At 37.6% G+C, this 15355-nt stretch overlaps 1 protein-coding gene across 2 annotated transcripts in view; it reads right to left on the reverse strand.

Moving 5' to 3' along the window:
• The window catches only part of epha6 (eph receptor A6), a 153811-nt gene that overhangs the window by 21565 nt on the left and 116891 nt on the right, over positions 1-15355 (reverse strand). For both annotated transcript variants that reach the window (XM_025007567.2, XM_017423868.3), the window contains 3 exons: positions 10260-10384; positions 8501-8675; positions 5228-5336 (listed from right to left, as the gene is read on the reverse strand). In XM_025007567.2, coding sequence (XP_024863335.1) covers positions 5228-5336; positions 8501-8675; positions 10260-10384 — 409 coding nt within the window. The remainder of the gene's footprint in view (positions 1-5227; positions 5337-8500; positions 8676-10259; positions 10385-15355) is intronic.

Consider the following 15355-nt stretch of genomic DNA (forward strand, 5'->3'; position numbering starts at 1 on the left):
ACAACTACAAGAGCGGAGCTCATAAAATGATTACAAATGGTTTCAGGTTTATGTGACTTGGAGCTGAAAAATCTGCATAAAAAAGATCAGATTACTTGTTGTTTGCAGAATTTTTATCATCAGCAGTATATACTAGTTTCTAAGCTACTACCACCCAAAATTTAACTCAACACCCGTAAATCTGACTAAGTTGGAGCCATTTTCTGCATTGGCTAATGTCAATTAGCTGTGGTGGCCTTCTTGAATTGGGGTAATTCCAAAAGTTAATCACTTATAGAGGTACATCCAGTGATTACTTTGAGAGTTTCATTAAAAACCATCAAGTGATTCAAGAGAAATTTCACTAATACAAAAAAAAAAAAAAAAAAAACAGATCATGCACACAAAAACATAACTGCCCTTTCGCCTTTGACAGCGGGCTATAACTATTGAGTAGTGCAAGATTAGGAAACAAGACCTTTTTCTTAGAGAGCTTTTATGTGTTTTTCCATCTTCAGGTTTTTTTGACTGCCCACGTTTGATCGGCAACATCTCAAATTATGCAGGAATGCATTTTCTTAAAATTGCTCGAAACAATGTGAGGCAAGAGTGCTGCCTCAGGACTAATCAACACAAATACTCCCCTGCTTATGTGGCACTGAAAACAGCAAGGGTACAACTGAAAAAAGTTCAAATGCACTTTCTGTACAGGAGGAGAAAGTGTCTCTTAACGCTTGCTTGCATTGACTCTTTGTGTGTGTGTGTGTGTTTGTGTGATCAGATGTGAGCTGCCTTCTCTTTGAGGACTTAACATAATCCGGGTTGCCATATTAGAGCAAGTGTCAGAGGGCCACAGGCCGCAGGTTGCCAGATTGGGTTTTGGCTAAGTGAAGTCTGTGGGATCCTGGACACTGATAGACAGATCTGATAACATGGTGGGTACCACCGGCAGAGAGAACAAGAAGGGGATTTGGAAAGCAACTGTTGACCTCTGCTGATGGGGTCAAGCTGTTCATTAAAGAATTGGTGGCATGTGCCTTTATCAGTCTTTTCCAGTCCTCTCCTCTGATCCCCTTTATCCGCCTTTTTCCTCTGTCTCACTGGCTTTCATTCTGCAAAGATGCCACACACTCAGGCACACACAGACAGCTATCACACACACAAAGACCTCGGCATCTTTCACTGTTCCTCGGCCTTTGGATCGTTGTTGCCGTGCATATTCACAGGGTCTGTAGAAGCCCACACAATTCAGTAACACAACATGTCTCGGTGGTCTGATCAAAGCACCAATTCACAACTTTCACAGCTTCTGCAGCAACCAAGGCCACAAAAGAAAGGTCTATTAAAGAAGACACGAAGAAAAGAAAAAGAAACTTTGCAGAGATTGAGAGACAATTCAAAGTTAACTGAACACGTTGCATAACACTCCTCACCCCGGATTCATCTGTACAGCTGTGACACATTTGACCTCACACTCTTTAAATTTTACACAAATAGATGCAAACTTAGCTGCACATTTATAAAGAACTTTAGGGCTGCCAGGTGTTAAACACTTCTTACACAAGTTCTCCTCCAGCCCAACTTGTGCTGAAAAACCTTACATCTCTGAGAGCCATATGACTGAAAGCTCTCATCTGTCTCCGGCAGCTCAACTATATTTGGAGCATTTTCAAAACTGAAAACGACTGAAAGTCCCTCCCACACAGGGCAAAAGCATCGCGGCTATGAGAGATTGTGAGCGAGTCAAACAACACTCTAACTACTGCTGCAGCTTTTAGATGGATTCAGGTAAAAAAAAAGGTCCTTCTTGTGGTACAATGCAAAAGGCCTGAAGGGCTTGCTTTAAACTATCGCACCACGGTGAGCAAGCTTTTTAGCAAAGTGTGAACACAGACCATCCAGCACACACCGAGAGCAAACCTCAAACATAAGAAATGTTTCAATCCTAGCTGTAAAACTGCAAAATTGTAAAATTCTTTAACATTTGAACAATCCAGCTGTAATATGGCACCTAGTCTGATAGAAAAATATATATATATTTGTGAAATTCACAGCTCACTTGAGGCAATCAACACATGAAAGTGCTGAAACAAATACGACTCTGAGGTTTCTCACAGTTAGACTGGGAGACAGTTCTGACTGGATGTCCAATTAGTTCCCTAAACTTTGCAGGCTCTTCTAAATGCTGCAGTCAGAGTATTGGCTGCTTCCTTAGGGCACAATCTCACTGCGCTGTGACGGCTGAAGACTAACAGGCGACTCAAAATTTCAAGAAAATAGGCAATTTTTTTTGTTGCAGTCTCACTTAAAGTGTTTGCGACCAAGTGACCGTTGTGTGGTTACGTTTTGAATGACCAGTTTTTGTGGGAATGGTTTGCAAAACTGCACATTATTTTGTTGTCTATCTCCACCCACACTGTACCCACCTCAGCAGCCACCCGTGTTTATGATTTAATCTGCTGGAGTGCACTTTAAAACTGAAGATTAGGATCAGCTTTTTAATAATTATTATTTACTGTCGGGGTGGTTTGGAAATTTGCCTCCAAAAGTGATTTTTTTCTGCTTAGCCAAAATATGACCTATTGATGTGAATCAGTAACTCACAAAATTCTGTCAACCAAAGCTAACTAAAACCTGTGTGTTGTATGTACATTTCTGAACTGATTAAATCAAGTCACAGAAGCCGAAAATGGCTTATGATGATAAACTCAACGCCTTGTTGTTTTCCCAATCTCTTAATCAAGTAATTTAGTCATTAGCCCAAAACTACTGGTCATTGATTTGTCCAAAATAAAAATAAAAAGCTGAAATGAGGCATGTAGACACTTTACATGTACATAATTGGGTTGCCTTAAAAATTGAAAATAGCAACGACTGAAGATCATCTCTGCTGCTTCATACAATAATTTAGGAAAAAAACAAAGTATGTTTTATAATAAAGGGTAGGTTTTTTAAGATTATATGAGCAATATTACAATTTGTCTCATCGTGTTAAATATTCACATTTGCTAGTGTTGCTAGTCTTTCTACTTTTGGAACATGTTCCATAGATGGAGAGAACAGAAATCTGTTCCTCGCCTTCGCAGGTGTTTTCACTTACTTTGCATGATTAGATCTCTTCAAAGGGTTGATTGACGTGTCTCTAAATTTTTTTTTTTTCTTCAGAGAAAATGGAAACGAGTGTCTTATATGATTTTCGCTGGAATATTATTGCCCTGATTTAGTGTCTGGTAAAAAATGTTCTGCATTATTATAAGGGCAGTAATGAGTTCAGCAGCCCAATAATTTGAGCTGTTTGGCGAAATTATGGAGTAGAAGCTTTTTGTAAGTCTGAGTAACAAAGCTTCTTTTATTCCTTCTTTAGAGCTTATTGTGGACATCACATTCTTTATATGGGTTTAAATTTGGGACTTATAGGTAACAGAGATGATATATCTTCTTTTAAAAAAAGCAAAACAGGAAATATGGTGATAAACTATCAAACATTTATAAAGATACGGTTTTTACCCTTCATCAAACACATCAAAAATGCCTCTAAAAGTAAAATATTTTTATTGCCCTCTGCCGAAGGGACGATAATGTATTTGCCTTCGTCTGTGTGTGTAGTGTAGGAAATTTGAATGAAACTTTTCATGAAACTCAGTAGATTTACAACTGATTAACCTTTGGAGTCGACCCAATGCAAAATGGCCACCAACATGGCTCACTGACTGAAAACTCAAACATGGCTACAGCTCTGCTGGTTTTACAGATATTGACCTAAATTTGTTTTGTGAAATACATTCCTCTGCTGGGCCTGTCACAAACACCTGTGTTGACAGTATGATCTGTTTCTCAATGTATTTATATTAAATGGACCGTACTAGCATCTTCCATTGTGATTTTTAAATTTAATTTTAAAGATTAATTAGCTTCACAAGATCTCAGCACAGTATGAGCTACTGTATTATTTGTTGGAACATTAAATTTAAATTTATTGCCTTAATATAATTACATTGGTATATGTATTTTCCTCATCATTTCATGATTTTTAATAATTTATTTTCTACAGATAAACTACTTAAGATTCTAAAAAATATACATCCTTACAAGTCATACTGTGTGAATTTTTGCTGATGGTGTTCAAGTCCATTTTCTGTACGATCACAGTAAAGTAGCACATTATTTAGTCACTAAACCTCCTCATGTTCACACTTCCAAAATTAAATGTGTGAAATGTTGATTTCTCCTTTGCAGAGATGCACAGCATCGCACATTTTGACATCGAAAAACCAGACTGGGTGAGTGTGCATGAGTTTATAAGTGCTTTTGTTGTGCGGGTCGGGGCAGAGTTAAGTTTCTTCTTTTTTCCCCCTCTAAGTATTTACAAGCCTACGAGTCTTCTACTATAAAAAGTATATTGTGCCGTCTTTAGGTTAGATGGATCAAAAGCAGCGAATCTGATGTAATGCAATAAAACAGCAACGATATTAAGTCTCTTTGACATGACAGTTTGAGTTTGGCTGCAGGATTGAGTATGAGAATTATTTTCAGCTTCTACACAGAAACACAGCAACACACCTTCCCACACATATACTTTAAAAAAAAATGTGTGCAAACCTCACACCATCCTACACTTTGTTGAGATTCCTTTGTTCTGTCGAGTTTATAGCATTAGTTGCCGAGGAGGAATGTAATGTAAGGCTTTGCTTGTGTCCCACAGGAGCTATTCAACAAATATTTCATTGTAAACAATGAAATATAATAATATAATATAATAATAATATTTATTTATATATTTATAATTATTTATTTATTTATTTCATTGTAAACAATGAAATATTATGCTTACAGCTACATTTAAATTCATCAGTGGTATAACTGCACATCTAAAAAAAAACCATCAATCATAACTTAGTGCCTCCAAAATATACATTCCCCTTTTGGTAACCATCTTGTTAAGGACACCAAAACATAAGAACTGAAGTCTCTTTATTACTATTCTTTGGTTTGCATTTCCTTCTGCAGCTTTGGAAAATCCTTTACAAAAATTACGACAAAACCCAAAGCTCAATTAGGAACAGTGTGCTACGGCATTTGGTAGCAGCACATTGTGCAGCAAAGACAAAATTAGTAAAAAGACAACACTGGATGACTTTTAACCAATAGTTTTAGGCTAATATTTGGCAAAACATTTATCCAAACCTAAACAAGCTCACACAGATGAAGGTTTATTAAGCAGGGTAAAAAACGACTTAATTTGTCTTACCTTCCAGTGATGAGGAGGAAGAGGGTGAGGATGACGAGAAGAGTAAAGCCACCGACTGCTGCTGTGACGATGACCAACACATGGCCTTGGTCAGAAGCGATGTCTGAAGCTGAAAGGTGGGGAGAATGGATGACAGTGGATGACAGTGGGAAATAAATTGGGTTGACATGGATAGGATTTAGAGTTGGGCCCCAAAAAAAAAAAGAAAAAATGGGGATATAAGTGAAAGAAACAGGAAAAAAAAGAAGAATGGGAGAATGGAGGGAATGTTAGGAACATAAAGAAACAATAAGGATGATGAAACACAAAAAAGTGAGTTTACAGGGAGTTGCAGGATGACAGGAGAAGAAAAAATGTTTTATTTTAAAATTTCACATCATCTGGAATGACCCACCCAATCAACGCGTGACACATAAACTGCCTAAGTTCTTCTGATGGGCAGATATTATTGAGAGATGTTTGATCAGCTCTTTGTAGTGCAAAAAAACCCTGTCAGCTTCCGTGCTGGAATGATTCATATGCCTGCTGCAGTTTAATTAATTTTATTCATTCATGAAATTGTGATTTAGTCCATGATCATTTGGTGAAACTGAGCCCATTTGATATTCATGATTTTCCCTTTTCTGTGTCTTGTCACAAGGCTAACGAATCCCAGATAATTGAAAGATGATTGCTATTACTAAACTTATTTCTATTATATTTCATGCTTAATGAATATGAATTGGAGATCATGGTGCATGGTGGCGAGCCCAGTGAATAAGGCTTGTGTGTGTGTGTGTGTGTGTGTAAGTGTAAAGCTGATATACAGCATGTGGAAGTGGGACGTCGAGAATGGGTGTGTGTCTTTTACCTAATAAAAATAATTACACACCACTCAGGGGGCAGGGAGAGCGAAAGTGACGGTCGCCTGATGACACATGACGGTTTTCAGTTTAACACACTTTTCACATCTAAACAGATGTGTTAGATTGACACTGCCGAAACTAGGTCCGTGCGTGTGTGTTGAGAAAGAAAAAAGCGGAGAGGCGTCGGACGAGGAAACAGATGACAAGCGTGAGACAAAGACAAAAGAGAAAAAGGCCGAGACAGAAGTGACAGATACACAGGCGGCTGGAGAAAACGAGTGCGGCGACAGTGACTGACGGGTGGATGGACAGACTGACAGAGGAAGAGAGAGCGGCAGGGGCCAAATCTGGCTTCTCTTTCAGATAAAAGTCCAGGCAGTACAAAGGCCTGGCCAAGCAGCCTCTGATCTGCAGATAAAGCCGAGCTCTGCAGCTTTGGAAGGGAGAGGGCTACTGTGAAGCCAAATCACCTCTCAATAATACCTGACCCGGCATAAAAGGGCAGCTGGACCTTTGTATTTTATGAGTACGCAATAAAGCGACCGCCGACAAAAACATAGAAAGAAAACATTGATTCAAAATGCACCAAACGGCGAGGGAGTATTATCAGAGTTTCTCTGTGAATATATTCATTTTTTTTCAATTGCAACTGCAACTGATATGGGGGTTAAGATAATTCAAATTCAATCTGCAGAGATGGCTGATGTTCTGGCTGCATTTCAACCTCAGCAGGAGTTTCAGCTGTTTATAATAACAATAATGAAACAAATGATTTTTTTACCACGTTATTAAATATGATCAACTATTCATTAAATCGTATTCATTATCATTGTGTGCTAATAAAAATCTACATATTGTTTATGCACTGGGACATGTTTATCTTCAGTGTACATCATGTGTGTGTCTTTGTTTTACTCCTGCAGCTGATCAGTGCTCTGCACCATGAAGCAGGATTAGTGACTTGCTGATCATGAAGCTGGTACACTTTTTAACTGGGTCTGTTACTGCGGCAACTTATGCTGGAAACCTAACCTGGTTAGGAGCTGGTTAGGGTTTTAGATTAGAGATCACACGTGTCAACGCTTTGCTTCTCAACAGATTAATGTTCTTAAAAAAAATAAAAAGCCACTGCTGCACAAAAGGATCTCCCAGAAATCTCAGAGAGACCTCAGCAAAACTGAATACATACATCGCATAAAACACAAGAGTCAAGTTTAGGCTGAAGTTTGTTCCTACAAATTGTTTTAAATAAATACCTCTGAAGTATAAGAGACTTTCTTGCTGATCAAGTGTCTGTGCACATCATCCTCACCAAACTGTCTGTCTGTAGGTTAAAGTTTCCTCTTAGATCTGATCTAATGTTTGGAAGCCTTATTGAAATTACAGGTTAACTGTAACACGTTTAATGCAGCATTAGAGAGACTGGGTGACAACAATTTACATGATTTAAAATAAACCCACTCACTGGACTGAACTGCTTTTATCTTTGCTCCTCATTTAGTGCTAAGTGTTTCCAAAACAGCATAAAAGCAGAAGAAGGTTCAAACATTTATGTTCTAATAAAAGGTGGCACCTGCAGGGTGTTAATTTAATGAAAAAATACTTATAGTAGCCTTATGGTTATATCTGCTCATGCTTTAATGATGTCGCAGCAGGAAGATGAATCATTTGTGTTTGCTTTCTTTTTGTTTTTGTTTTTCTTTGAGCTTCGTGACTGTGGCTGGATCTGTGATGCAGCTCCGCCTGTTTTACATGAACGGACAGACTTCCTGATTTCATAACCAGCTTCGTAGAACCACTAACGATGGTTTGTCATTGTTAGTTAGTTAAGCCAGATCTCTTAAAGAATCTCAGGGTAAGTCGATCCTGCTTCTCAGCACAGGGCACTGGTCTACCGCCCGCACTCTTAATGGGAATTTGCAAAACTCAAGAGTTTTATGAGCTGGCAAACTAAATATTCAGCTATAAAATACTATACTGAAAAGCTTTACTTTGCTATAACCCAACAGTATTTGACTTGTTGCTTATTTTTCCATGGCGGTTTGTGTTGATGGTTTCACCATCACCATCATCAAAGCTTATTATGAGCTGATGTGCCCTTGATGCAGGCTGCCCAGGGTGCTCCTCGAGGCTACAGGAACTGCATTTGATCCTGAACCGCTGCTTGAAGCAAGCATCTCAAATCTCTGACTTACTTGGAATAAAGCAAAACACTTTGAAGTTCAGATTCAAATGAAACTATAATCAAAAACAGACAACATTATCAGTGTAAACTCATCACCTAATGACATGAACCCTAATGCAGATTGTAATGCCAACTCAAAACTTTAGCAATTCTTGGACCAAGTCACATTTTGAAATTCAGAGGGGTCCATCATTTATAACAGCAACAACAATAAAACCCAAGCCTGCTGTAGTGGGTACTTACAGTCTCCTGTAGTTTGGTATTCATATTTTGGTGAGTAGGAGCTGTATCCGCCTGCTGTACGGGTGCGCACGCTGAACACGTACCACGCTGCAGGTTTTAAACCCGACACGATCACACTGGGAGCTTTGGTGCGTGTTGACGAGTAGCTCAGCTGCTCGTGATCCTGTAGGAAAAACTGGGGTCGAAAGCAAAATCATTTTACAAATATATATATTTATAAAATTTGAAACCAAAGAGCAGAGACATTCTTGTCAGGGATTATTTATCTTGTTAAATTTGGTCCTTCTAAACAAAATCGAATCTTTTACAAACTAAATTTACCTTCATCAAAGTTGCAGTAAACTATCAATTTAAATTAGTGTCACATTCACTGCAGCACAACGGCAGATGTTGATTGCACAAACGGTGACAAGAACTGCCTTCAAGCTACGTTCTAGTGATCACTTTGGGGAACACAAATGACAGAGAACAGATAATTTTATCACCGTTTTAACACAGACACATGACCAGATGTTCTGTATAAAACTTGTTGCTGGGAACAGCAGAGGAAAAGACATCCTGGTTAAAAAAAGCCTCATAAAGTTGAAGATGAGACACTTTATTAAAATCTCAAGTAAGAAATCTTGTTTTTTTTTATTTCCATGTTTCACAGTTTGAACACCTTGTATTTCTAATTCCTAAAAACACAAAAGGTTTGTGGCGAGCTAAAGACTTTCATCTCTTGTGTTATTCGACTAATTCCTCTTACAAATAGCTTTAAGCTCTTCATCTATTGTTTTAGGATTGTTTCTGTCAATAAGCTGTGAGGGTTATGTTCAAACCTTTATCTTTTCTTATTGATGAATATCTCTTCACACTACGAAGTGTCTCTGTCTCGCTTTACAGCACAATATGACTCCGTTTGCACAGACAGAACTTTTTCAGATGTTTTTATACAATCTGCCAAATTTGCTTCATTATTTTGTTGATGTTTTATTTATTTTTCCCTCTCCGAGCAAAATGTTCCTTGTGCCACTTTCTTCAAAACACAGCTCCAAACATGATGAATTCACCTCAGTGCTTAACAAGTTGGTATTTTTCTGCAAACATAGTTCTTTGTGGCCAAAACATTGTTTTATATTTGTTTACACCTGTTCACAAGACTTGTCACAGCCCAGTGAGAAACTACCTTAAAGGCGAAGCTGCATTGCAGAACAGTGAACTGGTTTAATCTTAGTTTCTTTTTCAGTGAAACACTAGTTTTCATTTACCTGTTCAGGAATCCCATAGTCCACTATAAACTAAAGTTTATAATTTTCAAAATGCTGGGCATCTGCCTGGAAAAGCTCAAATCTGCTGATTTATGGGTCATAATCAGAAAAAAAACTACTTTATACAATTCTGATATTTGCATGTAAGAGCTTCTTTTAGTGGTATTTATAGAGATCTACTTCTACAATGCTAAAGAAAAACAAAAATGCACGTTTGAGCTCAAATTTTCTTTGGTGATTATTGTTGATCCCCAGGTAAAAGTAAACAAAACAAGCTTAATTTATTATAATGTCTTAAATCACTGAAAGAATCATTTTATCTTTAACCTTTGTGTCTCCTGGGAAGAGTTTCATCTTTTAATTGATTTAAATGTGAACAAAAAGAAACAATTTAGGGTAAAGGGTACAAGCATTTGCAATCTAGCGTAATCATTAAAAGTGTGATTGATTTGTCTTTAAACAAACAGACATTAAATGCCATTATAATCACACACAGTGCAATAATTTACCTTCTCATAATATTTGACCTCGTATTCGAGGACGGGAAGTGTCGTTTCTTCAGGCTGCTGCCAGGAGAGAGCGATGCTGGTCGGAGATGCCCAGTCCTTCTTCAAAGCCCCCACCAGAGACGGACCTATTTAGGAAACACACCAAACAGACACAGTTTCTCACATGATGACTTTTTTGACAAAGTTGATAAAAAAAAATGTCAAATGACACACAGGAAATGTCACCAGTTAAGCTTAAAACAGGTGTGAGAATGAAATCAGAGAAGATCGGCAGCAAAAATGAATTTAATTAACAGATTAATGAATTGCACCTCTCCACTTTCAAGTCTTTCTGACAGCCTAGTCTTACAAACTTCTGAAATTAAAAATAACTACAAAGCAGTAAAATGATTTGGAATTTTTTGAGCATGCATGTAAAAATAAGACGCTCAGTCACGATGATCAGCCTGATTACTGCTAAACAGAAGCATGCTCACATTGTTGGTGCAAATGAATGCTAAGGTTTGTTATTTAATTAATCTGAAAACAGCTTTACAAAACCAGTATTAATCTGTCTCACTGTGAAGGACTCCAGTGAGTGGTCCGTTTGGTAGATCATACTGTACATCAGCAGCTCCGTTGGCTGATGAGACTTGTCTTCGTTTTTGCTTATTGGTGATAACTATGACACGTCCAGGTAAATGATCAATCGCTCTATTTCAAACTAGCGTTTTCATGTCAGTGTGAAAAGCATCTGCATTGCTTTTTTTTTTCCTTCCCCCATGAGACTGTCTGGTTTGAACTGAAATTAAGTTGAACAAGCTAGATGTTCTTTTTCTTAAAGTGAACTGCACGGGCTTTGCTCTATCAATTTTTTCTGGGTAAATAATTGCATTGAGCTCCCAGGAGAGGCAGGTCAGCAGATGAAACTGCCTGAAAGTCATTATTGTGTATTCTATCATCTAATATAACAGAGCTGACTCATTATATTGATACAAATACAGACCTGCTTTCCTCATGTGTACTGAAGGAGAAATATAACACTCAATCTATTTTTTTCCCCACTTATTTTACAAAATTGTGCCAGGCAAAGCTGTCGGCAGATTTCACGTTGACTGAACATGAGCTTCTAGAGACGGAGAGTTTCAGGTTTAGGAGAAAATTAAAGGATCTAGTGCGTAGATTTAGAGTTTGGGGTGTTATTAGAGAAGAGAATGATGGGGTTGGGTATTAGATGAGGAGAGAGTTTTGGGCTGTGTTGGTTTACAACTTGCCAGATGCTGAAATCCCCGGCTGGATGGAAGAAGTTAAATTTGAACACACTTTTCCTCTTTTGTTCTTTGCATTTTTTTTAACAGTCCATTTTTCAAATTTGCCTTTATATTCAGCACAAAAAAACTAAATAAACAAATAGCTGAAACATCCATCCATTTTCTTTACCCACTTCTCCTTCCGGGTCGCGGGGAGCTGGTGCGGATCTTCAGCCATTGCTAAAACAAGTGTGTGGAAAATTGTACAACTGTGTTTGATAGTTGGGAGAGTGTTGGTGTTTAAGGCACACATTAGCTTTCACCTGGTTGGTTTCTCATTTTGTTCAGGAAGAACTGTTGGGCCTTCATTGTTGCCCGTTGCCAAAAGACCAAAGTGGACAAAATGTTTTGGGCTGCGTCTTCAAAACCTTTGCTTAAAATTTTAGTAGTAACTGTTGGAGTCAACCCTGTTTGACTTTTAGAAAAATATCTCACAAACAACTGGACAGATTTTAATGACACTTCTAGAAAGTAATCATAGGATATACAACTACAACTGATTAGCTTTTGGAGTTAGCTCGATCCAAGATGGCTGCCACAGCTAATCAGTTTTAGCGAACATCAAAATGACTGTAAAGCTAAAGTTTGATGTGGTTGTAACTGAGAGTCTTCACACCTTAACTTGTCATAATGTTGCATGAATTTGCACACAACATTGTTTTCAAGGTTTGACCAAAACGGCCAACATTTCTCAACATGAGATAATTTTAGCCTAAAATTCTGCATGAAAGGCAGGGAGTGATTGGCATTCCTGAAAGTAATACTACATCTTTACTTCAAGGTCATATATTTAAAATCAACTTTTAGTATTTGGCCTTTGCATGACTTTGAATTTTGGCTAAAACACAGTTTTAGAACAAGAAAGTGCTCCTCAAGGTGTCGTTCATTTAGAATCTAAACTATTTTAAATAATATCACAATTCAAAGATAAATACATCATACAGAGTGTGTGTGAAAGTTTAAATTTAACTTTAAGGTTTCAAGGGATATACAAATTACAGCTCATGACACAAACATATTGAATATCCTGACTCAGTCACAATTAAAATGCTTGCAAAACACTAAAATATGTGATCAATTAAACTGCCAAAGAATCTCAAGTGATTTAAATCGAGTGAAAACTTGGTGACTGATGAAATATGAACCAAGAAATATTGGAGTGTAAGTGCACAATGGAGCCGCAGTCATTTTTACATTAAATGTGTTTTAATGCTTGGCTTCTCCTTAATAACTCCCACCTTAATAGGCATTTAAAATTTGGTAGGTAGCCCGAAATGCAACCAAAACCCCAACAACATAATGTCATGCGTGACTTGAAACAGCTTATAATATTAGCATAATCATCAAGCTCAAAGGGCAAAGTGTGAGTGTGTATGTGTGTGTGAGTGTCAGCATGCCTACATGCATGCATATGGGCACATTTTTTTTATTTCCAAAAAAGACATTAAGCAGCTGAAGTAGAAAATAATTTCTTGCTTTAAAGGTAATAAAATAAGTCAAAGCTTCTGACATCCTATTATGTGTCTTTATTACATATTACCTCTCAGACGACCATCTCACTCCTCCCATCCTCTCCCCGTTTATTCGCAATGACAGAGAAAATTCATCTCGGGGGGATTTTATCTGATCTAACTCTGTTTAATGAACCACTCTGTTGAAGCTGTGACAGTGTGGAGCTTTCGCTGCTTCTCATGCCAGCTGGGTGCAACTGTGGCGGCGGGGTGATGCGCTTCGTGGCGAGAGTCATGTTGTGGCGCCGTCAAACTAAGACCCAGCAAGATCCGCTGGCATCTGGTGCTAGCATATTGGTGCCTGATAGGAAACAATAAATGCAGCCTAAGTTTAATCCCCGTCTAATTCACAGATTCACATGTGCCTTCTACAGTGAGACTGACATAATTTGGTCAAATATAAAAGGAGCATGTGCATTAAAAAAACTAAACAATGTTTGCTGGAGACACCATTGTCCATCTGGAATTAAATAATTGCCAGCAGAAATGTGCCAAGATGTCAAAACAGAACTCATCACTGATTCCCCTTATTATAACAATTACACAAAAGCAACATTTTTGTCCAACGATTTTGATTAGATCAACCATTATTAGATCTCAAGAGAATTTATTTTTTGATTACAGCAAGCCTGTTATTTTCATCTGAATATGTTGTCTAATAAATGCCGAATTATATTTTTTTAGACCATTTTAATGTTAAACAAATAGCTCTGCTCTTCTGGAAAGTGTTTCTTTGGAAAAGTTATGGAACATTAATATCTTACTAGCTGTAGATAGCTTTTTGAACGGCCTCAGTTTGGAGAAATAGAGTTTAATCCTGACCAGATTAATGAGTAAATAGCTAGCCTGAGTAGGGTCAAGACCAAAGTGGATTTCTGCCATTTTCAAACAATGGCAAAAAATTCAGACCAGTTCTAGTGAACACCATTTTATAAACCTTTACACTGCTGTCATTTTCGCATAACATAGTTATTCTTGCAGAAATAATATGATAATCCTGCAGTAAGTGCCCTAGGCTGCACAGGAAATGTTAAAGCTTGCTGCTGTTCCTGTTTGCACAAAAAAAAAAGAAATCTCAAAAAACTGATGTAAATAATCATGTAATGCTAATTAAACAGTCATGTAAAGGTTTGCAATAAAGCAATCACATGAACAGCTACAACATTTCTCACATTGGAGTTGTTTTAAAGGTGCAGATATTTGCTTTGCTCCTAGCACTGTTTGGACTAGCCGTTAGCTCATCATTTGTGTCCAAATTAAACTATTTTTTCAACCTGAGGTCATTCAAAAAGCTTCTATAGGGGCCTGAAAAACCGCAAAAGAAAGTCATGTGTGAATTAGTTTGAATAACAGTCAAAGTTATGGTTAGGTCAATGCCACAAGGTTGCAATTAGTAGTTTGTTGAGGACCCAAGATGCAACTAAATAATTAAAAACTTTTGGTAAAGGAAAAGGCAGATGCGGCAGCAAAGAACAAAAATATATCTAGAGGTAATAAACAAAAACAAACGACTGGGAGCAGGATACAGAGCTGGAAAAGTGGTCACTGAAACTGTGGGCAAACCAGTGCAGGTAACTGACAGAAAAGCAGGAGTATAAATTGCCAGGAAGAGTGATTACTGAGTGACTGCAGCTGGGCTGATTAGCAGACGAAGGACAGGTGAGCAATGAGCTGAAGCGAGGGAACACTGAGGAAAAACAACCGTGGAAAAGTGGAAAACTAAATGAATCTTGAATAAAGTGAAACTTAATAACAAAAGCAATGAACAAGTGACAAGATATAATAAAACAGAAAACAATCAGAATATAAAGAAACGGGAAAAACTACAAAACCCCACAGAAACCCTCTGACAGATGCAGAGAAACCTTGCTTGAAGTCAAAATGTCTACCCATGTGATGAAAACGCTTATTTGTGAAGAGAATGTCTATTCTAGTGTATGATGTTGTGTCTTACTGGTGAGAGATCAGAGACATATTCAGATTGCTGAACTTAAGTTCCAAGCTGTTAATCTTTGAGTCCTTTTTTTAAACTGTAAATAATAAAAAATACCCACAAGTCTACATATATACAACATAAGATATCAATTGTTTATAACCTTTCTTCAAAATATCCAAACTATCCCTTTAGGTTTAATGTCATCTGCAAGTAGTTTTGGAATCTTATTGTGAACGAAGAGAGCAGATGTGTTTTAATTTGTTTAATTTGAAGAAGCAGTGAGACCCAGAATCCCAGACATTCTCACAATGTTTGTTTCTAAGAGCTTCATGCCTTTGAAAACACTTTCTCCAGGCACTG

Source organism: Kryptolebias marmoratus, linkage group LG6 (assembly GCF_001649575.2).
Source record: "Kryptolebias marmoratus isolate JLee-2015 linkage group LG6, ASM164957v2, whole genome shotgun sequence".
Classification (NCBI taxonomy): Eukaryota; Metazoa; Chordata; class Actinopteri; order Cyprinodontiformes; family Rivulidae; genus Kryptolebias; species Kryptolebias marmoratus.